At 45.2% G+C, this 23,847-nt stretch overlaps 1 protein-coding gene across 1 annotated transcript in view; it reads right to left on the reverse strand.

Moving 5' to 3' along the window:
• Positions 1-23,847, reverse strand: part of kz (putative ATP-dependent RNA helicase kurz) — a 232,445-nt gene that overhangs the window by 189,134 nt on the left and 19,464 nt on the right. Inside the window, exons 3-4 of the mRNA XM_068371772.1 lie at positions 17,018-17,269; positions 16,444-16,892 (exon numbers count right to left, since the gene is read on the reverse strand). Of these exons, the coding sequence (XP_068227873.1) occupies positions 16,444-16,892; positions 17,018-17,269 (701 nt within the window). The remainder of the gene's footprint in view (positions 1-16,443; positions 16,893-17,017; positions 17,270-23,847) is intronic.

Consider the following 23,847-nt stretch of genomic DNA (forward strand, 5'->3'; position numbering starts at 1 on the left):
AAAGTGCAGCTTCGTCATCTGATACTCCATCATCCGAAAGCTGAGTAGGATGTGGCAAAGGCATAGCAGAAAGCTGAACGGGTGAATCCGGCAGTACGGGTGCATGCGTAGCTGCTGAGGATCCAACATCATGCCGCTGCTGGTCAGTCTGCGAGCTGGCAACAACAAAAGCAGAGTGCTGGTGCGTGGGAGGGGTTGTGGTGGGTTGCGGAGCATGCTGTATGGTATGCGGAGCATGCCGCATGGGTTGCGGAGAATGCCGCATAGCGACAGAACCCGGCAGCTCTACAGCACCTTCCCACTGCTGATGCGGTAGCTCACGCATGTCAACGGATGGTGCAGCAAGAACATGCGTCTGGCAGGGTGGACTGCGCATCGGTGGTGGAGCTCTCACAGGTGGAGTGTGTGAGCAGGCAGCCGCAGTATCTGCTGAGCGCACAACCTCGGCGGGTTGTAGGTTAACAGGTGCAGTGTTAACCTTCTCAGCATGATACTCCTGCATGAAAACCGCAAGCTGAGACTACATAGTCTGCAGCATGGACCACTTAGGGTCTACTGTGGTTGGAGCAGCAACAGACGGAGCAGTAGCCTGTTGTGGAACCACTCTACCTCTCTTGGGAGGTGTGCAGTCATCGGATGACTGCAGCGAGTCCGAACTGACCCAGTGGCTACACCTGGGCCGTTGGACTCGCTCGGAAGGGACCTTACGTTTGAGCGGTCGTGAAACCTTGGTCCATCGTTTCCTCCTGGAAACTTCTTCCACAGACGAGGAATGTAAGGGCTCATTCGTCTGTTTGTGGATGGGACGATCTTTGACAGATACGTCCGCAACCACTGAGGATACATCCGTGCGCCGATCAAGGCCTGCCGAACCCTTTGGTCCTTCGACATTGCTTCTCCCCTGGGCTTGGGAGCTTGCAAGAGGTCCCGGACTGGGAGGACGTCTGGCACGCACAGATGTACCCTCATGCGCAACACTGACACTGACACTTTGCACATCACTAGCACTGATAACACTTCCCACTGCACTTTTCGCTTTCAGCTCTTTGACATCTGCCAAGAGCTGATTACGGTCATTAGCCAATGACTCCACTCTGTCACCGAGAGCCTGAATGGCACGCATCATATCCGCCATGGATGGCTGAGCACTAGTAGCAGGTTCGGGAGTCACCACCACAGGGGAAGGAAAAGGTTGAGGGGCATGGGGAGAGGAAAAATCCACAGAGCGAGAAGAACTCCTCCTGATTCTCTCCTTCTCTAACCTACGTGCATTTTTAAGGAATTCGTTAAAATCGAATTCCGAAAGCCCAGCGCATTCCTCACATCGATCTTCCAATTGACAGGATTTACCCCTACAATTGGAACAAACGGTGTGAGGATCTATAGAGGCCTTCGGAAGACGCCTAGCACAAGTCCTAACGCTACACTGCCTGTACTTAGGGACTTGAGACTGGTCAGACATCTTGAATTTAAGAAGTAGTCAAGGGGGAATTCCAAAATCTAGCAAAGTTCGTTAACAATTAATCCAAATTAATTCCAAAAGCTTGCTAAGCTAATGATAAAGCTTCCTGAATAGCGAAGGCTAAACTCTAGAGTGAATACATCACCAAATCGTGAACAAAAACTCCAGAATCAACAGCGTATCCAAGTAGGTCTTGCCGGCGGCACGACAGAGGAAAAATTGAGTTCTTGTTGACAAGAAGTACTTGAGTACCTACTCACAGATGGCGCTGTTATGTACACCCCCACCTGGATAGCGATCGCTGGCGTATCCCGACCGTAGATTTCTGTCGGGCAACGGAGTTGACAGCTACATGATCATCGGGTAAGATTAATATTGAAAAATGTCGTATAATGTAAGCACATTAGTACAAAATGAAACACACAGGCAAAAATTAATAAACATATACATATATATCGAATAAAACGGAAATATATAAAGTTAAAAAGATCAGTGACTGGGGAGGAGACTAAAACTAGTTCACCAAGGACTACGTTTTCAATCTCTCACCGTACAGTGCCTTGGGATGAGAATAAAAACTAGAATGTTTTATCCTCTCTCCCTGTACAGAGACTTGGGACGAGAGTAAATATCTGAATCGAGAACAACGTTACTCACTCCCGAACTCCTTGTACAGAGACTTGGGACGAGAATAAAGATCGGATCGTTCTCTCTCTCTCTCTTGTCACTCACAAGAGAATGGCTCACTCACTCTTCGTCAATAAAAGGTTATTTGACTAAAGGAAAAAACTAAAAGGACTAAGAAATTTAAAATTAACATGTTCCTTTAAATTAGTATCTAAAAAAAACTTCACTTTGTAAGAAGAATGAACAAAGCGTCAAAATCAATTTACTCTTTCTGCAAAGTGAAACCGTGATTCTCTCTTTCTCTATCGTAACGATAGAGCGCAAACTGCGTAGCATAAATAAACCAAACATTAGTTCATCTTTGAAAAACAGCACGAAGACTATTCAAAGAATAAATTTCTTAAAATATTTTCTAAAAATATTCATCTCATCAATCTAAACAAAAATAAAAGTTGAATGGGCTCAACATTGTTTAACTTCGTTTTCCAAGTCAGGACCGCCTACAAAGAATAGGCAAAGGTCGCTTATAAACAAAAACATAAAATTCATCTCGGTGTTTAGTATAAATGAAAAGGGAATCGAAGAGGCCTAATAAAGGCGGGTGAGATATAAAATATATAGAGGTAAATCTATAAATATCAACAATAATTTATAAAGTGATAAAATAATTACTAAAAACCTTTAACACACTTCCGTACACTGAGGGAAGGGTCGGCCATCTTTTCTCTATGGAAAAACCAGAGCGAGATTAAAAAAGCTAGGGTAAAAAATTTTCCTCTCCTTTCAAAAGCATTTCTTTTGAAGATCGTGTTGCTTGAGAATAATCCAACAAGGCGAAAGCAATAAAACCAAAACCAAGTACTTCACCAATTGGTAGAAACTTGAGGTCAAGCGCGAGCGGAACCAATGTTGTCTGGACCACCGACAGAGAAGAACTGGTTTGGTTGAGAAGTATATGCGGTATCTGGCCGATAGTCGGCGCTGGTGGGCACACTCGGCAGCCTTCATGGCGATCGCTCGCAAGTTTTTGGAATCTGTCGACCGTCGGAGACAGAAGCTATTTATATATTCACCGGCTAAGTTTAATATTTAAAATACATACTGTTTACTCCTGTTCATATTCTACTTCCCAAAAAAATAATATTTTCATTATAAAATAAATTTTTGAATATACTTACCCGGTGAATATATAAATAGCTTACGTCTCCGACGGCCCGACAGATTCCAAAAACTCGCGAGCGATCGCCACGAAGGTTGCGGGTGTGCCCACCAGCGCCGACTATCGGCCAGATGCCGCATATACTTCTCAACCAAACCAGTTCTTCTCAGTCCGTAGGGTCTCTATCGGGGAGGAAGGGAGGGCCTTTAATATTATATATTCACCGGGTAAGTACTGTATATTCAAAAATTTATTTTAAATTGAAAATATCATTTTTAAATATGAAACTTAGCCGGTGAATATATAAATAGCTGATTCACACCCATGGTGGTGGGCAGAAACCAGTATTAAAACAATAAAGGCGTATATGCTCAAGAGTTTTTGACAATTATTCAAAAAAACAAACTTAAGTATAGGTCCCGGTAAGGAAGCTGACTCTGATGATTACTCTGCCTCATTAGTCCGCTATCCTCACGAAGGCCAGCCATCCTCTTAGGATGCTGAAAGACTCCCAGGAGCTGCTATATCCAGGGTGAACACCCCTATAACAGGACCTCATCAATACCCTTAATCTGGGCGCTCTCAAGAAACAACATTTTGACCACCCGCCAAATCAAAAAGATTGCGAAAGACTTCTTAGTCTTCCGTACAACCCAAAACAAGATTAAAAATTTCAAGAGTAGATTAAAAGGATATTGGGATTAAGGGAATGTAGTGGTAGAACCCTCACCCACTACTGCACTCGCTGCTACGAATGGACCCAGTGTGTAGCAGTCCTCATAAAGAGTCTGGACGTCTTTCAAGTAAAATGAAGCGAACACCGACTTGTTCCTCCAAAAGGTCGCGTCCATAATACTTTTAAGGGATCTATTTTGCTTAAATACCACCGAAGTCGCTATCGCTCTAACTTCGTGAGCCTTGACCTTAAGCAAACTACGATCCTTCCCGAATTAAAAGTCTAATAAAGTAAGATAACGCATTCTTAGACATGGGCAAAGAGGGCTTTTTAACGGAGCACCATAAAGCCTCTGAACAACCTCGTAGCGGTTTAGTTCTAGATAAGTAAAACTTAAGAGCTCTAACGGGGCACAGCACTCTTTCAACTTCATTACCTACGATATCAGAAAGACTAGGTATTTCAAAAGATTTAGGCCAAGGGCGAGACAGAAGTTCATTCTTGGCCAAAAAACCAAGTTGAAGAGAACATACTGCTTTATTTGTTGAGAAGCCGATGTTCTTGCTAAAAGCATGGATCTCACTGACCCTTTTAGCCGAAGCCAAGCTCACCGAAAAAAGCGTCTTGAGGGTAAGATCCTTCAGGGAGGCTGAATTTAAAGGTTCAAACCTGTCTGACATTAGGAACTGTAGGACCACGTCCAAGTTCCAAGCAGAAGTTGAAATATGACGCTCCTTAGAGGTCTCGAAAGACTTAAGGAGGCCTTGGAGATCTTTGTTATTCGAAAGATCCAAACCTCTATGCCTGAAAACAGAAGCTAACATGCTTCTGTAGCCTTTAATGGTGGATGCAGAGAGGTAGCGACCGTTTCTCAGATATAGCAGAAAATCCGCAATCTGCGCTACAGAGGTACTGGAAGAGGAAATAGAGGAGGACTTGCACCAATCTCTAAATACCTCCCACTTCGACTGGTAGATCTTGATGGTAGAGGATCTTCTAGCCCTCGTGATCGCTCTAGCTGCCTCCTTCAAAAATCCTCGAGCTCTAGAGAGTCTTTCGATAGTCTGAAGGCAGTCAGACGAAGCGCGGGGAGGCTTTGATGAAGTCTCTTTACGTGAGGCTGTTGTAAGAGATCCATCCGCAAAAGCAGACTCCTTGGAACGTCTACCAGCCATAGAAGTACCTCTGTGAACCACTCTCTCGCGGGCCAGAGGGGAGCAACCAACGTCAACCTGGTCCCTTCGTGAGACGCGAACTTCTGCAACACCTTGTTGAGGATCTTGAAAGGTGGAAAGGCATAAACGTCCAGGTGAGACCAGTCCAGCAGAAAGGCATCTATGTGGGCCGCCTCTGGATCTGGGACCGGAGAGCAATAAGTCGGGAGCCTTTTTGTCAGCGAGGTCGCAAAGAGATCGATGGTGGGTTGACCCCAACTCATCCAAAGACTCTTGCACACATCCTTGTGGAGCGTCCACTCCGTAGGAATCACCTGACCTCTTCGACTGAGACAGTCCGCCAAGACATTCAACTTCCCTTGGACGAACCTCGTCAAAAGCGAGATGTTTCGATCTTTTGACCAAATGAGGAGGTCCCTTGCGATGACGAAAAGAGCGTGGGAGTGAGTGCCTCCTTGCTTCGAGATGTAAGCCAAGGCCGTGGTATTATCTGCATTCACTTCTACCACCTTGTTTCAAATCAGACTCTCGAAACTCCTCAGTGCTAAATGGACTGCTAACAGCTCCTTGCAGTTTATGTGAAGGCTCCTCTGGTCTGCGGCCCAAAGACCCGAGCATTCCAGACTGTCCAGAGTCGCCCCCCAACCCAAATCCGATGCGTCTGAAAATAACACATGGTTTGGGTTCTTGACTGCCAGAGAAAGACCTTCCCGAAGTCTTATATTGCTGTCCCACCAAGCTAGGCAAGTCTTGACTGGATCGGAGATCGGAATCGAGACCGTCTCTAAGTAGTCTCTCACAGAGCAACGGTTTTTCTCTAGCACGAGACGGACTTTGAGCAAAGCCTGCTCGATCCTGTTGGCAGACGGAAAAGCCCGAAAAACTAGACTCTGTATCTCCATCCCCAAATAGAGAATCGTTTGGGAGGGAGTCAGCTGTGACTTCTCCATGTTCACCAAGAGGCCCAACTCTTTCGCAAGATCCAAAGTCCACTGTAGGTCCTGCAGACAGCGATGACGGGACGACGCTCTGAGTAACCAGTCGTCCAAATACAGGGAGGCTCTGATCCCCGATAAATGTAGGAACTTCGCTACATTTCTCATGAGCCTCGTAAAAACAAGAGGAGCAGGGCTGAGGCCGAAGCACAGTGCTCGGAATTGATACACCACATTCCTGTACACAAACCTCAGATAATGTTGAGAGTCTGGATGTATCGGAATGTGGAAGTGCGCATCCTGCAAGTCGAGAGAGACCATCCAGTCGCCCTCTCTGACTGCTGCCAAAACGGATTTGGTGGTCTCCATCGTAAACTTTGTTTTTACAACAAACACGTTGAGAGCACTGACATCCAGCACTGGCCTCCAACCTCCTGTGTTCTTCGGAACCATGAAGAGACGGTTGTAAAACCCTGGGGATTGAAGGTCCGAGACTTTCACCACCGCCCTCTTTTCTAACAACAGAGACACCTGAAGATGTAACGCCTGTCTCTTTGTCTCCTCTCGATACCTGGGAGAGAGGTCTATCGGATCTTTTACTAGAGGAGGTCTCCGTACAAAAGGAATTTTGTAACCCTCCTTCAGCAACAAAACAGACTCCCGGTCTGCACCCCTCTTCTCCCAGGCCTGCCAGAAGTTGGTCAATCTGGCACCTACTGGTGTCTGAGGACGTGGGCAGTCAGACTCTGCCACGGGAGGATTTAGATCCTCTCTTCTTGCCCCGCTTACTATCGGCACGAGAGCCTCCCTTACTGGGAGCTCTGCCACGAAAAGGCGGGATAAACCTTGTCGCTGGAGTGTCAAATTTAGGTCTGTTGACATAAGAAGACGAAGGTACAGCCTTACGAGCAGACGTGGCCATTAAATCATGAGTGTCCTTCTGTACAAGAGCCGCTGCAATATCTCTAATAAGCTGCTGCGGGAACAAGGCAGAAGACAATGGCGCAAAGAGAAGTTCTGACCTTTGACAAGGAGTGACACCTGCAGACAGAAAAGAACACAGTCTCTCTCTCTTCTTAAGAACCCCTGCCGTGAAAGTAGCCGCAAGTTCATTAGAGCCATCCCTAATTGCCTTGTCCATGCACGACATAATCTGAACAGAGACATCTCGGTCTGCTGACGAGACCTTCCTACTCAAGGCTCCCAGAGACCAATCCAAAAAATTGAAAACCTCAAAGGCACGGTAAATTCCTTTGAGGAGATGATCTAGATCCGAAGAGGACCAGCAAACTTTCGAGCGTCTCATGGCCAGACGACGAGGAGAGTCTACGAGGCTTGAGAAGTCTCCCTGGGCAGAGGCAGGCACCCCCAAGCCGAGAACTTCTCCTGTGTCATACCAGACGCTCGCACGAGAAGCCAATTTGAAAGGGGGAAAAGCAAAAGCGGCCTTCCCCAAATTCCTCCTGGACATTAACCAGTCGCCCAACAAACACAAAGCTCTCTTAGAAGAGCGAGAGAGCACTAACTTCGTGAACGACGGAGTCGAAGAAGCTAGGCCCAGCGTGAACTCAAATGGAGGCGAACGAGGAGCAGCAGAAACAAAATGATCAGGAAACAGGTCCTTAAAGATAAGCATGATCTTCTTAAAGTCAAGGGAGGGCTGAGCAACCCTAGGCTCCTCTCCATCCGAAAGAGTCCCCAAAGGAACATCAGCAAGAAGGGGATCAACGACTTCCTCATCCGAAGGAACTTCATCCGACAACGGCAAAGTCTCGCGACACGGAGAGGCATGCTGAGGAGGCAACGCTTGACAGGCTATATCAATAGCTGAGGTAACGACGTCACGTCGAGACTGCAAAGACTGAAAGTCTTGAGGCTGACAAACAACAACAGACTGTGTCGACTGACGTTCGACATCACGTCGGAACTGCACTGACTGCAGGACTTGAGTTTGAAAAACAACACCCGACCGTGGCGACTGACGTTCAACGTCACGTCGGGGCAACGGAGTCGGCCGACGAACGTCACGTTGAGACTGCGGTGATAGTTGTTGAACGTCACCTTGAGTGTGCGGAAAAGGAGGTTCCACGTCACGTAACTAACGTGAATGACGAGGAACACGATCAGAGTCGCGTTTAACAGCACCGATAACATTAGCGCTAACGTCATAATGACAAGATAAATCTCGCTTAGGCGGTTGAAGACCAGAGTCACGCTTGTCGGACTGGCGAACCGCAAGCAAAGGATCTTTTCGAACCTGTTCATGCTCATAAACCTCCATTAAAGATGAAAGTTTCAACTGCATGTCCTGTAAGACACTCCACTTCGGGTCAACGGGAGTCGAAACGGGCCGTGACGTCGGCAACGTCTGTGCATGCAAATCATCGCACCAAACGAGACCCTCGGACTCAGTGTCACGTTTACGCTTAACAGGCGAACAGCCATCCGATGACTGAATACGGTCAGAGCTGCCCCAATGGCTACAGCCAGGACGCTGGACCTGTCCTGAAGGGACTGACTTGCGCTTTAAGGGTCTAGAAACCTTACGCCAAGGTTTCTTATGCGGCAAATCGTCAGAAGACGAGGAGAACTTAGTCTCCCCCGTCTTATGGTAAGGACGTTCTTGATGAGAAACATCTGATACCTTTGAGGGAACGTCTGTACGTCGGTTTACACCTCTCGCTCCCTTAAGTCCTACGACATTCCTTCTCCCTAGTGCAGGGGAGCCTGAAAGAGGTCTCGGACTAGGGGAGCGACAAGCACGAACAGACGAACCCTCGGTCGCAACACTAAACACATTAGGCGCACTTTCCACTTTACCACTTTGACTTTCCACTTTACCACTTTGACTCTTTAAAAGCTTAACGTCGGACATAAGCTGGTTCCTGTCCGATGCTAAGGTTTCGACCTTCTCACCCAACGCTTGAATAGCTAAAAACATATCACGCATTGAAGGTTCATGAGTGCCAATATGGGGTTCAGAAACTACCACTACAGGGGAAGGATTAGGTTCAGGGGCATGGGAAGAGGAAAAATCTAAAGATCTAGAGGAGCTTCTCCTCACCCTATCTCTTTCGAGTTTCCGGGTATATTTTTCATACTCCAACCACTCGAACTCCGATAAAACCACACACTCCTCACACCTATCTCCTAATTGGCAGGATTTACCCCGGCAATTAGCACAAACAGTATGAGGGTCGATAGAAGCTTTCGGAAGACGTTTGTTACAATCTTTCGCACATTTGCGATATACAGGAGAAGGGTCAGCCATTGTGAAAATCCAAAGGAAAGCCAAGTTCATCAACAAAAAACAAAAAAGGGTTTCAAGAGTTTTATTGAAGGAACAAACCAACACAGCGAAAGCTAATAAAACCAAAACCAAGTACTTCACCAATTCGGTAGAAAACTCGAGGTCTAGAGCGAGCGGAACCAATGTTGTCGGTGACACCGACAGAGAAGAACTGGTTTGGTTGAGAAGTATATGTGGTATCTGGCCGATAGTCGGCGCTGGTGGGCACACCCGCAACCTTCGTGGCGATCGCTCGCGAGTTTTTGGAATCTGTCGGGCCGTCGGAGACGTCAGCTATTTATATATTCACCGGCTAAGTTTAATATTTAAAACCAGCATTCTCAAAGTAATAAAATGATATTTTGATTATAAAATAAATTTTTGAATATACTTACCCGGTGAATATATAATAGCTGACGTCTCCGGCGGCTCGACAGAAAAACACAAAAACTCGCGAGCGATCGCCATGAAGGTTGCGGGTGTGCCCACCAGCGCCAACTATCGGCCAGATACCGCATATACATGTAAACAACTCCAGTTCTTCTCATCCCGCTGGGTCTCTATCGGGGAGGAAGGGGGGCCTTTAATTTATATATTCACCGGGTAAGTATATTCAAAAATTTATTTTATAATCAAAATATCATTTTCAAATATTAAACTTAGCCGGTGAATATATAATAGCTGATTCACACCCATGGTGGTGGGTAGAGACCAGTATTAATACAGTTTACGGCGTATATGCTTAGAGTTTTTGACAGTTATATCATAACAAAACCCAAATATATATAGGTACCTGGTAAGGAAGTTGACTTTGACGATTACTCTGCCTTGTTAGTCTTGTCTTCCTCACGAAGCCCAGCCATCCTCTTAGGATGCTGAAAGACTCCCAGGAGCTGAAGTATCAAGGGCGGCAACCCATACAACAGGACCTCATCAAACCCCTAATCTGGGTGCTCTCAAGAAATGACATTTGACCACCCGCCAAATCAACCAGGATGCGAAAGGCTTCTTAGCCTTCCGTACAACCCAAAAACAAGATTAAAAACATTTCAAGAGACAGATTAAAAGGATATTGGAATTAAGGGAATGTAGTGGTAGAACCCTCACCCACTACTGCACTCGCTGCAACGAATGGACCCAGTGTGTAGCAGTCCTCATAAAGAGTCTGGACATCTTTTAAGTAAAATGACGCGAATACCGACTTGCTTCTCCAAAAGGTCGCGTCCATAATACTTCGCAGAGATCTATTTTGCTTAAAGGCCACGGAAGTTGCTATAGCTCTTACTTCGTGTGTCTTAACTTTAAGCAAGCATCGGTCTGTTTCATTCAAGTGAGAATGAGCCTCTCGGATTAAAAATCTGATAAAATATGACAAAGCATTCTTTGACATAGGCAATGATGGCTTCTTAACTGAGCACCATAAGGCCTCAGATCCACCTCGTAAGGACTTAGTACGAGCTAAGTAGAACTTAAGAGCTCTAACTGGACACAGTACTCTTTCAAGTTCGTTGCCTACGATCTCTGACAGGCAAGGTATATCAAATGACTTAGGCCAAGGACGAGAAGGCAGTTCATTTTTGGCCAGGAAACCAAGTTGAAGTGAACATGTGGCTTTATCTGTGGAAAAGCCGATGTTCTTACTGAAGGCATGAATTTCACTGACCCTTTTAGCCGAAGCCAAGCACACTAGGAAAAGCGTCTTGAGGGTGAGATCCTTCAGGGAGGCTGAATGTAATGGCTCAAACCTGTCTGACATCAGGAACCTTAGGACCACGTCTAAGTTCCATCCAGGAGTTGCCATACGACGTTCCTTAGAGGTCTCGAAAGATTTAAGGAGATCTTGGAGATCTTTATTGTTGGAAAGATCTAAGCCTCTATGTCGAAAGACCGAAGCCAACATGCTCCTGTAGCCCTTAATAGTGGGTGCTGAGAGGGAGCGAACATTTCTCAGATGTAACAGAAAATCTGCGATTTGGGCTACAGAGGTACTGGAAGAGGACACAGATGCTGACTTGCACCAGTCTCGAAAGACTTCCCACTTCGACTGGTATACTTTGATGGTAGAAGCTCTCCTAGCTCTCGCAATCGCACTGGCTGCCTCCTTCGAAAAGCCTCAAGCTCTTGAGAGTCTTTCGATAGTCTGAAGGCAGTCAGACGAAGCGCGGGGAGGCTTTGATGAACATCCTTTACGTGGGGCTGACGTAAGAGATCTACCCTTAGAGGAAGACTCCTTGGAATGTCTACCAGCCATTGAAGTACCTCGGTGAACCACTCTCTCGCGGGCCAGAGGGGAGCAACCAACGTCAACCTTGTCCCTTCGTGAGAGGCGAACTTCTGTAGTACCTTGTTGACTATCTTGAATGGTGGGAATGCATACAAGTCCAGGTGAGACCAGTCCAGTAGAAACGCGTCTATGTGGATCGCCTCTGGATCTGGGACTGGTGAGCAATAGATTGGGAGCCTTTTGGTCAACGAGGTGGCAAAGAGGTCTATGGTGGGTTGACCCCAAGTCGCCCAAAGACTCTTGCACACGTCCTTGTGGAGGGTCCATTCCGTGGGTATCACCTGACCCCTCCGACTGAGACAGTCTACCAAGACGTTCAAATCCCCCTAGATGAATCTTGTCAACAGGGAGATGCCTCGATTTTTTGACCATATGAGGAGGTCCCTTGCGATCACGTACAGCGTGTGGGAGTGAGTGCCTCCTTGCTTGGAGATGTACGCCAAAGCTGTGGTGTTGTCTGAATTGACCTCTACCACTTTGTTTCGAAGAACGTTCTCGAAATTCATCAAGGCCAAGTGGACTGCTAATAGCTCCTTGCCGTTGATGTGCATGCTCTTCTGAACTGAGGTCCACAGACCCGAGCATTCCCGACCGTCCAGGGTCGCACCCCAACCCAAATCCGACGCGTCTGAGAACAACACGTGGTTTGGGTTCTTGACTGCTAGGGACAGGCCCTCTCTCAGACTGATATTGCTGTCCCACCAGTTCAGGCATGCTTTTACTGGTTCGGAGACCGGGATTGATACCGTCTCTAAAGTCTTGCCCTTGTTCCAGTGAGAGGCTAAATGGAACTGGAGAGGCCGAAGGTACAGTCTCCCTAGCGAGACAAACTGCTCCAGGGATGAGAGAGTCCCTACGAGACTCATCCAACTCCTTACTGAACAACGTTCTCTTTTCAGCATTAGTTGGACTTTGTGCAGGGCTTGTTCTATTCGGGTGGCAGACGGAAAAGCCCGAAAAACTAGACTGCGAATCTCCATCCCCAAATATAGAATAGTCTGGGATGGGATCAGTTGGGACTTTTTTAAGTTGACCAAAAGTCCCAACTCCTTGGCCAGACCCAACGTCCAATGTAGATCCTGCAGACAGCGATGACTGGACGATGCTCTGAGAAGCCAGTCGTCCAAGTACAGGGAGGCTCGGATTCCCGATAGATGAAGGAATTTTGCCACATTCCTCATGAGCCTCGTAAACACGAGAGGAGCAGGACTGAGGCCGAAGCACAGTGCTCGAAACTGGTACACCACATTCCTGTAAACAAACCTCAGAAACGGTTGGGAATCCGGGTGTATAGGAATGTGGAAGTACGCATCTCGCAGGTCGAGAGAGACCATCCAGTCTCCCTCTCTGACCGCTGCTAAGACGGACTTCGTGGTCTCCATCGTAAATTTTGTTTTCGTAACAAAAACGTTGAGCACACTGACGTCTAGCACTGGCCTCCAACCTCCTGTATGCTTTGGGACTAGGAAGAGACGGTTGTAAAACCCCGGTGATTGAAGGTCCGAGACTTTCACCACCGCTCCCTTCTCTAGCAACAGAGACACTTCTTGATGTAGGGCTTGTCTCTTTGACTCCTCTCGATACCTGGGAGAGAGGTCTATGGGAGTTGTTACTAGAGGAGGTTTGCGTACAAACGGTATTTTGTACCCCTCTTTGAGCAACAGAACAGACTCTTGGTCTGCACCCCTCTTCTCCCAGGCCTGCCAGAAGCTGTTCAATCTGGCCCCTACCGCTGTCTGAGGCCGTGGGCAGTCAGACTCTGCCACGGGAGGACTTGGCTCCTCTCTTCTTACCTCTCTTTCCCTCGGCACGAGAGCCTCCCCTGCTGGGAGCTCTGCCACGAAAGGGCGGGATAAATCTAGACGCAGGAGTCTCGATCCTGGGTCTCACAACAAAGGATGAAGAAGGAGCTCCCTTGCGAGCAGAGGACGCCATCAGGTCATGTGTGTCCTTCTGCACAAGCGAAGCAGCTATGTCCTTAACCAGCTGTTGTGGAAACAAGGCAGCTGATAAGGGAGCAAGAGCAGTTCCGATCTCTGACAGGGAGTAACTCCTGCTGAAAGGAAAGAGCAAAGGGTTTCTCTCTTCTTCAAGACTCCCGACGTAAAGGTGGAGGCGAGCTCATTGGAGCCATCGCGGATGGCTTTGTCCATACAGGACATGATAAGTAAGGATACATCTTGGTCAGCAGACGAGATCTTCCTACTTAATGCTCCTAAAGACCAATCAAGAAAGTTAAAAACTTCAAAGGCCCTGTATACGCCTTTAAGTAGATGGTCAAGGTCCGAGGAGGACCAACAAATCTTCGAGCGTCTCATGGCCAGGCGACGGGGAGAGTCTACGAGGCTTGAGAAGTCACCCTGGGCAGAGGCAGGGACTCCCAAGCCGAGAACTTCTCCCGTGTCATACCAGACGCTCGATCTAGAAGCAAGCTTAAAAGGTGGGAAGGCAAAGGCCGTCTTCCCCAAACTCCTCCTGGTATCCAACCAGTCGCCTAAAAGACGTAAAGCCCTCTTAGAAGAGCGAGAAAGCACTAGCTTAGTAAAAGCAGGCTTGGTAGCAGCTAAGCCTAGAGCAAACTCAGACGGAGGCGAACGAGGAGCAACAGCAACAAAATGATCTGGAAAAAGATCCTTGAAAAATCATCATGATCTTCTTAAAATCCGTCGAAGGTTGAACAGCCTTAGGTTCTTCTACATCTGACAAAACGTCCAAAGGATTATCATTAGGATGAGGGTCAGCAACGTCCTCATCTGAAGGAACCTCGTCCGACAACTGATGAGTCTCAAGCAAGGGAGAGACCTGCCTTGGTGGCAATGCTTGACAAGCAGAGTCCACACGCACAGGAGCATCAGTAGCAGTCCAGGACGCTACGTCATGTAACTGCTTAACGGACTGACTAGCAACAACAACAGGAGCGGGAGGACGCTCGACGTCAACTCGAGACTGCCTTGACTGCCTAGATTGAGCAGTTAAAACAACTCTTGACTGCGGTGCTTGACGCTCAACGTCAAAACAAGTCAACTTAGCTGGTTGGCGAACGTCCTGAACGTCAACATGACTGACGTGACTTTGTAACGTCAACAGGACGAGCAAAGGCTCGTTTGGGCGGCTGACGGCCAGGATCTCGATCAGCTAAACGGCGAGGATCATCGTGAACCTGCTCAGCAGTACAGTATACTCCTCCATAAGAGAGGCAAGCTTATTCTGCATATCTTGCAGTACAACCCATTTAGGATCAACGGGAGTGGGTGCGGTTCGAGACGAGGGTAACGTCTGTGACTGCAAAACATTGCCTACACTAAGACTCTCGGAGCCTGTGTTACGCTTCTGTTTAGGCGGCGAGCAGTCTTCCGATGACTGCACAGGGTCAGAGCTGTCCCAATGGCTACAACCAGGACGCTGGACCTGTCCTGAAGGGACTGACTTCCGCTTTAAGGGTCTCGAAACCTTGCTCCACGGTTTCTTACGCGAGAAGCCTTCGGATGACGAGGAGAAAACCGCCTCGCTCGTCTTATGGTAGGGGCGGTCTTGACGAGACACGCCCGAAACCATAGAGGGAACGTCTGTTCGTTGGTTAAAGCCTCTCGTCCCCATAAGTCCTACGACATTACTTCTCCCTGGTGCATGGGAGCTTGCAAGAGGTCTCGGACTAGGCGAACGACAGGCACGAACAGACGAACCCTCGGTCGCAACACTGATAACACTTTGCGCACTAATCACTTTATCCCCACGATTTTCTAATGTGGCACTCTGACACTTTAACTCTTTTACATCCGCCATGAGTTGATTACGGTCCGTAGCTAAAGATTCAACTCTCTCGCCCAAAGCTTGAATGGCACGTAACATATCCCGCATTGATGGTTCATGAGTGCTAGTAGAAGGTTCAGGCACAACTACTACTGGGGAAGGATTAGGTTCAGGGGCATGGGAGGAGGAAAATTCTAATGATCTAGAGGAACTTCTCCTCACCCTATCTCTCTCTAGCTTACGAGAATACTTATCAAACTCTAGCCAGTCGAATTCCGAAAGTACCACGCACTCATCACACCGATCTCCTAATTGACAGGTTTTACCCCGACAATTAGAACACACAGTATGTGGGTCGAGAGAGGCCTTTGGAAGACGTTTGTTACAATCCCTAGCATTACATTTACGAAATTTAGGAATTGGAGAAGGGTCAGCCATTTTGAAAAGTCAAAGAAAGTCCAAAAAACAATCCAAAGTCATCAACAATTAAATCTATCCAAAAAAGAGTTCAAGAGTTTAAATTGAAGATAAAAACACCTGCACTGCGAAAGCTCAAAACCAAAAAGAAGTACTTCACCAAGACTGACGAAAAACTCCAGGTTAACAGCGAGTAATGGAATCAACTTGTCGACAAGACCGACAAAGAAGAACTGGAGCTGTTTACATGTATATGCGGTATCTGGCCGATAGTTGGCGCTGGTGGGCACACCCGCAACCTTCATGGCGATCGCTCGCGAGTTTTTGTGTTTTTCTGTCGAGCCGCCGGAGACGTCAGCTATTATATATTCACCGGCTAAGTTTAATATTTAAAATTAAGTAGAGCTGGAGAGGACAGGTCATCAAAGCACAACCAACTATGAACGTATGAAGTACTGGTTACGACAATACACATGGTTAATTTTCCTCATGTAGTGCCACTTCCCAGGATGAATAGGCATCACAGAGAAGGAGAGATGGAAGAAAGATAGAGAAAAAAATTTGTTTTTTAACACAAGGTTGGGAAGCCTGTGACTTACATGTTTTCAGCATTATGACAGCAAAGTAGGATTCATTGAATAAATATCTTATTCACAATTCAAAACTTACCTGGCATATCCTGCTTCATACAAAAACTGAGGAACCTGAGTAGTCTTTCCACTTCCAGTAGATCCAACAATCACAGTAACTGAGTTTTCATTAATGGCTTCCATGATCGATTGTTCTTCTGATAATATTGGTAACTTCAGCCTTCCTTTTTGAATTTCATCTATTCTATTTACGGTTACATATGTAGCAGGACAACTAACAGAGTTTTTAGGGGGTAATTCAACAGTTTCAATAACATCATTAATACACTTAGCATTGATGATACTATCTACATCTGATTTTGATTGTTTTTTGCTTTCAGTCTCTTCATTTGTGTTTGTTTTTGAAAGCTCTGTAAAATCATTTGAATCTAAATCTTTTTCCATCAGAGGCGTATCCATTTTTCTTGAAACGATATCATCTGATTCTTCAGGATTATCATCATCCTCAGAGTCTTCACTAGACAGATCCTGTAATATGAAGAAAAATCATACCCAATGAATTCATCAATGACTTTTACAATATTTTAATCTAGTTTTGTCAGATATTAATTATCAAACTGCAATATAAGATAAGGAACTAGCAAATAACCTACCCCAAGATGGACCACATTAGGATCATCTGCCTTTTTTTCTTCCTCTGGATACTCTAATATTTTCCGTTTCTTGCCTTTAGTACTGCTTAGAATTCTTCCTTGCTTGCTTTCAACTTCAGACTTTGAAAGAGCATAATAGTCACTAGAAAACTTCTTTCTGCCAACAGTCTGTGTTGCTTGGAGTTGGGTTAATTTCTCCAGATCCTTAGGATCTGCCTTTACTTCCTCTAAAGCAGCTATAAGACTGGCACGCTGAAATAGGAATTAAAGAAATATTTTAATCTATACAAATTTAAAATGTAACTGCAGGTTTTCATCATTATCAGATAATTTAACGAGATTATTGAATCAAAATATACCACTATGACTATGTATGTACTGTATGATATACATTGCTTAGAGCATAAATTCTTTTGTATGAATAGTCAGGCCTCATTATTCGCTGGGGTTAGGTAACAGAGAAAGGCACGAAAAGCGAGAATCAGTTAATTTCTAAATTACAAACTTGCTGCCCATTGTCTATGCGCATTCGGGTAAAACACTATCACAGTAACAGCAGTGTGTTAAGGTGAACACATTTCAGTAAGTGTACAATACATGTAAGCACATGTAGGTAAGTAGTAGGTTGGCCAGGGCACCAGCCACCCGTTGAGATACTACCGCTAGAGTTATGTGGGCCTTTGACAGGCCAGACAGTACTGCATTAGATCCTTCTCTCAAGTTACGGTTCACTTCTCCTTTGCCTACACACACACACCAAATAGTCTAGCCTATTCTTTACAGATTCTCCTCTGTCCTCATACATCTGACAACACTGAGATTACAAAACAATCCTTCTTCACCCAAGGGTTTAACTACTGCACTGTAATTGTCCAGTGGCTACTCTCCTCTTGGTAAGGGTAGAAGAGACTCTTTAGCTATGGTAAGCAGCTCTTCTGGTCCAATTCACTTGGTAGATAGTGATAAATGACTCTCAGAGGTATCTAGCCATTCTCCTTGCAACTGGTTGCAAAAAACCTCATGCATTGAAGAGTTGCTGGATGACCCCCATGAATGAAGACGAAGCAAAGCTAATCGTCTGTGGAAAATCTGAACATGTGGTTGTTTGAGTAGCTCAGGAAGTGGAGGGAGTTCCCTGGGTACCTTTGTCAGCAGGTATAAAAGGTCTGAAAACCATTCTGCATGCTGCCACATCGGAGCTATTAAGGTCATCGATAGGTTTTGAGATAACCAAACTTTGTTGAGAAGCTTCCTTACTAGGCATTAGGGTGGGTGTGGGGGAATGCATAAACGTCTAGGTTGTCCTAAAGGTGTTGAAAAGTGGTCTGTCAGAACACTTGGGGATCTGGTACTGGGGAGCATTACACCGGTAGTTTTTGGTTGAGAGACATCACGAAAAGACTATTGTTAGCAAATCCCACAGTCAGGACTTTGTTGGCTATCTGATGATTCGAAGACTACTCGGTAAAGTCAAGATGCTTCTCTTGCCCTGTATGAAATGGGCCGAGTGTCACCAAGTTGTCTTCCGTCCATCTAATTATCTCCACAGCCAGATGGCAGAGGGCTGAGATAAAGGACCTCCTTGCTTGTTTATATGAACCACCACTGCCGTGTTGTTGCTCACAACACCACAGTGTCCTGCAAGGAGCTGATGGCAGTGTTTGAGAGCTAGAAAGTCTGCCCTCATATCAAGGAGGTTTATGTGGCAATGTTGCTTAGCTTCAAATCATAGTCTGGAGATGGTATGTTGCGGCAGAAGAGTCCCCCACGCTTCTTTTGATGTATCTGTGAAGATCATCAAATCCGGGAAAGGAGAGAGAAGGTCTATCCCTATCAGTAGGTTGGTGTCTGATACCCACCAACGCAGGTCTCTCTTCTGCTCCGACCCTATTAGTACTAGAAGATCCAGAGGGTCTTTGTGTTGAAACCAGTGTCTTCAGCTGTCAAGGGAGAGTTCGAGTGTACAGACAACTGTTGGGAACCAGAGACTCCAGGGAGGCGATATGTCCCAGGAGTTTCTGCCAATGATGTGCTGGCAGTTTGTCTCATTCTAGAAATGGTTCTGCTGCTTGTTTCAATCTCTCCATTCTTGCTGAGGATGGGAAGACTTTTCCTAGATTTGTGTCGACATTCATCCCTAGGTATATCAGATTCTGAGTTGGCAACAGCGAGGACTTTCCGAGATTTACCTAAATTCCCAGAGCTTGGAAACTCAAGGAATTTGTATCGATGGAAGAGAATTTTCCCTTGATTCTGCTAGAATCAGTCAATCATCCAGGTAGCAAAGAAGGCGTATACCGTTCTTGTGACAGACACTAGGCAAACACTCCAGAGAAAACTTGTGGTTCTGTGGACAGACTGGAGCACAGCACTTTGAACTGGTATATAGTACTTTGTTGTTGAGGGAGAACCTTAGGTATTTCCTTTAAGATCCAGAGTTATCAGAATCTAGGATGGACTCTAGAATACTTGGTCAACCAGCTACTCAGCAGGGCAGCCAGCAATGCCCATGTAGAGGTAAAGGTGTCCGGTTTCAATTCCAGTTTCATCAGAATAGATGCTCACCACAACTTCAGCCGGGCAAGCCCAAACCCTATCGCGGATTCACGACTTAGCAGATTTTTTTCATATCGCATGTATACATATATCGCAGATTTTCCGGAAATTTCGAAAATAGCCGCGATATATGAAGACCCCAAATATTTCGTTAATTCCATTAATAATTAGTAATATCTGCTCTTACTGATGGTTCATTGCATTACATATGACATAATTCAGTACAGAAAGAAATAAAACACGAAAAGAGAATGTGATCATACGATAATTCAGTATACGTAGTAAAATTAAATCGAACATGAAACGCAAATCAGATGCAGTCTGACTTTGTCATATTTGAATGGAGTAAGGCTGCTGATGGCTACTACTACAAATGTAATGGATGCGCATCTTTTCCATGAATCTATTGTATGTATACGTACGTAGTACTGCATCCAATAATATTCTTTGTTGCAAAAATCACATCTCGAATAAGCGTACATATCCTTCAACAAAACAAGCGTAAAATAGCGTACGTAAAACATTTATACCGTGTATACATCCATTTAAATCGTAGCTTAAATACGGCATCCGATTTCATCAGCAAACCACTATTTTTGGGGGAAACATCATTTTATTCTAGAAAATTGCTACTCTTTAAATAGTTAATTGCACATTAAGAAAGCGTGTACTTTTGTTTTTAAATTTCGGGTGTGCTTTAAAAATCGAGTATTGTTGACTTCTTTTTGTTTTACTTTTGGCTGTGATCAGATCAGCTGACGTCTAGCTGCCGGTTTCAAGAATATGCACGTACGAAAACAATCTCTCTCTCTCTCTCTCTCTCTCTCTCTCTCTCTCTCTCTCTCTCTCTCTCTCTCTCTCTCTCTCTCTCTCTCTCTCTCTCTCTCTTTCTCTGTGGGCTACTTTTCACTACCTCTCATTCCTTACCTCTATCTCACTAACAAATGAAATCTTTGTTGCTTCACAAAGTTTCATTTATATTGAAAATCAATCATGATTCAATTTTCCTTACTTTCTCCAATCTCGCACTGTCACATCGAACGTTATAGCGGGAACTTAATTGTTCGACAACTTTAAAAATCGTCCTAGTACTTGCTTCTTCTCTTACTTTTTTTTTTCTTTTAGATGGTTTCATAATTGAGGGGGGTACAAGTTGACTTATAACTGAAGTTAGGAAAAGTATTTCGGATATGGAATGGAGAATCATCTTTAGTAACAGTTTAGAATTATCGTAAATTATCATTCGGTCATTAGCAGCAGTTTGTTATTGTTGATTAAACGCAAAAAAAAAAAAAAAAAAATGTTTTCCTGCTTTGCTACATATGTAGGATTTTATATAGATACAGTAAATAATACTTGTAATAACATATTTACTAAAAGCTTTTAATATCATTATTTATCACTTTCATCATGCACGTTTAATGTCTTCGTTTGTTTATTACGATCGAAGATGGAGCGTACAGTAAACGAATGGAAGGTTTCTGTTTCAGGCAGCGTCATAAAGAAAAACATTATATAAATGGCATTCATTTCATTTATTTGGCAGTCCTAAGAAAAATTAAGTAAAACATTGGTAATAACAAAATCAACATATAACCAATACTTGGTAAGATTGCTGTCGATACAAAAACTAACCTATACACAGAATTGTAAATGCGTCTGTTTCTTCATTATGATCAGAGATAAACGTAAACAAAACATTGTTTGTCATTTTTTATCGTGCTTTTTTGCGTGTTTAGGAAACGCATGATATAAAATCGCTTTTAATATTTATGCCTGTTTTAGTTTAGGGTACTGTAGTACATGCATTAAGTGTTCTGTACATTAAAGGGTAGTTTGTTAACAGTACTACGTAAAGGGGAGGTTTTAAAGGTCTGAAAATACATGTTAAATAAATATGTAAATATGGTGTCCCTACTTCGCGGACTTTCATCTATCGCGGACAGGTTTGGAACCTATCTACCGCGATAAATGAGGGCTCACTGTAGTCATTTTTCTGCCAATGGGTAAGTGTTCTACAAGATGCCTGAACAACACGAACAAGTTTCAGTGTATGAGCACCCTTTCAGACATTGTTGAGTCACTTACAAGAATAAGTATGCAACGAAACACAATATTATCGCCCAAAGGAAAAGATCATCGACAAGTTGTAGCATTGTTAACATGTTCGTTTGCCCAAGAAAAGTACATGCAGCTAGCAAAGCTATCAGGTCTTATTGGCAATAGATATTTGGCCGCCTGCCTTGTGAGCAGGACGAACCTCCCTATAAGCAAATAGACAGTTTATTTCTCACAAGACCATTGTGCCTTTAGAGGCTGCCGTGGTGACGCGGAGATCGCATACAGTACTGATGAGCTCTCAAATTCGTAGGGAGAGAGAAGTCGGAGATAAATCCCCAAAGAAATATGTTTTCTGATACTTGTTTCCGAACCACAGTGGGTGCGGTGGCTGCAAGCGGGCGGAAAGCATTCTTATATGTGGCAAAAGCTGGGTAGGACTATGTTTAACGAGATTGGTTGTACCCTTGGGGCAAAATGGTGGCATGCGGCGGCTGCAAGGGGTAGGCAGGCATCGTACATTGCGGGAACGGTAGGCAGGCATCCTACATTGCGGCAACATCTCGAGGGTTTCGTCAAACGAGACTTATTGTACAATTCTAGGTTTCTATCTTCCTGGCGAGGTTTGGCAGCGTATCACCGAGCGTGCATGTACAACTAACGTAACTAATGTTATCCATTAACCATCTATTATGAAGGTGTCAATTTGTAGGGTAATTATATACCAAATCAAGTGACCTAAATATCTACAGACAGGAAGAAGAGGAGGCGACTGATCGCCAATGTCTAAGACATGGTACTATATAGTGGTAGCAGTCATTAGCGATCAACTATAGTTGCGCAGACCTCGGTAGAGAAAGGAGTTCCCAGCACACTTATCCTTAGTGTCGGGTAGGCTTTCTCTTATGAAAATGAATAGCCTTGCATGTAAGAGTTAGCCACCTAAGCCTGCAAGGAACCCAAACCCTTGCTAGGAGCTCAGAGTTTGGCAAGTAAGGTCTTGTGCAAACGTTGTTTGGTGAGGCAAGGGTTAGTGATACGAACATTAGAAAGGAGCGCATCCACATGTGCAAGCAACTTAAATGTCTGTGCATGATATCTCTTTTTTGTCTTTTGTATAGCAAGCTAATGCTCACATAATTACTGCTTACTCATAGTGAGAAGACGAAGTAATAATAAGATGTATTGAATAGAGAGATTTGTGCTGTTCTCACTGCATTTGTGTGCTATAGCAAGTCCCCAGCGGGCGAGTGAGGTATTAAGCGCTAAGGATAGAGCGTGCGCTAACTCCCTCAACTGTATGTTGTGGCAAGAGATGGTTTTAGCACGTAGCTATGTTATTACAGAACTCCCAGTAAGAGCGAGTGAGTAGGCAAGCTCATAGATGTAAGCACTCTTTAGCTTCTCGCCCCCTTAACCTCAATGGGCGAGGGGTAATTGCGCTAGCACGTTAGCCTCGTCATTCTCATAAAAAAAAACAGGTTTCTCCCTCGTATGAGTTTGAAACCATAAGGCACAAGTCCCTAAGGGAATGGTCTCATAAAGCTCCATAAGCTTTATTGTGTCTCGAAGAAGTACAATGTAAGTAATAACCCCCAAGAGACAGCCTACGAAAGGTTTCTCCCTTGTAAGAGGTTACAGACCATGAGGCATACATCCCACAGGGTTTGACCTCATTAAGCTCCAAGAACTTTGTTGTGTCTCTACAAGATTCGTTGATGGGAGAGGCGGCGACCGTAAAGGTCGGCAGGCATCGCCATCTGCCGCAAAATCCCCGAAGGGATATAGCTCACGAGACTCGTTGTCCCCTAGGGTACGATCGGAGAGGCAGCAAATGCAAGTAGTCAGCAGGCATCACCATCTGCACCCACGAACTCGAAGGGAATTGCTTGAGACTTGATTTGTACCCTGAGGGTACGATGGCTAAGAGCAGGTACTGTACTGCAATGTCACCTAACTCCTCCTCCGTCAAGCTTTGAAGAATTTGCAGGAAATGGACGAATACAATCCCATCGGAGGAATCCTTCAGAGAGAAATCATCAGGTTAAGATTGTCTCCCCGGAAGGCGAGAAAAGGCTATCAACCTCTATGACAATGTCTGCAATTCTCCCCATGAGCAGGGAGATTGTTTGACAGTGGTTGGTGAATGGTAACTCTTCCTCAGAAGGGAGTCGTCCAACAACTGGTGAAGGTTAACCTGTTTGCTTCTGCTCTCA

The sequence above is a fragment of the Palaemon carinicauda genome, chromosome 4 (assembly GCF_036898095.1).
Source record: "Palaemon carinicauda isolate YSFRI2023 chromosome 4, ASM3689809v2, whole genome shotgun sequence".
Taxonomy (NCBI): Eukaryota; Metazoa; Arthropoda; class Malacostraca; order Decapoda; family Palaemonidae; genus Palaemon; species Palaemon carinicauda.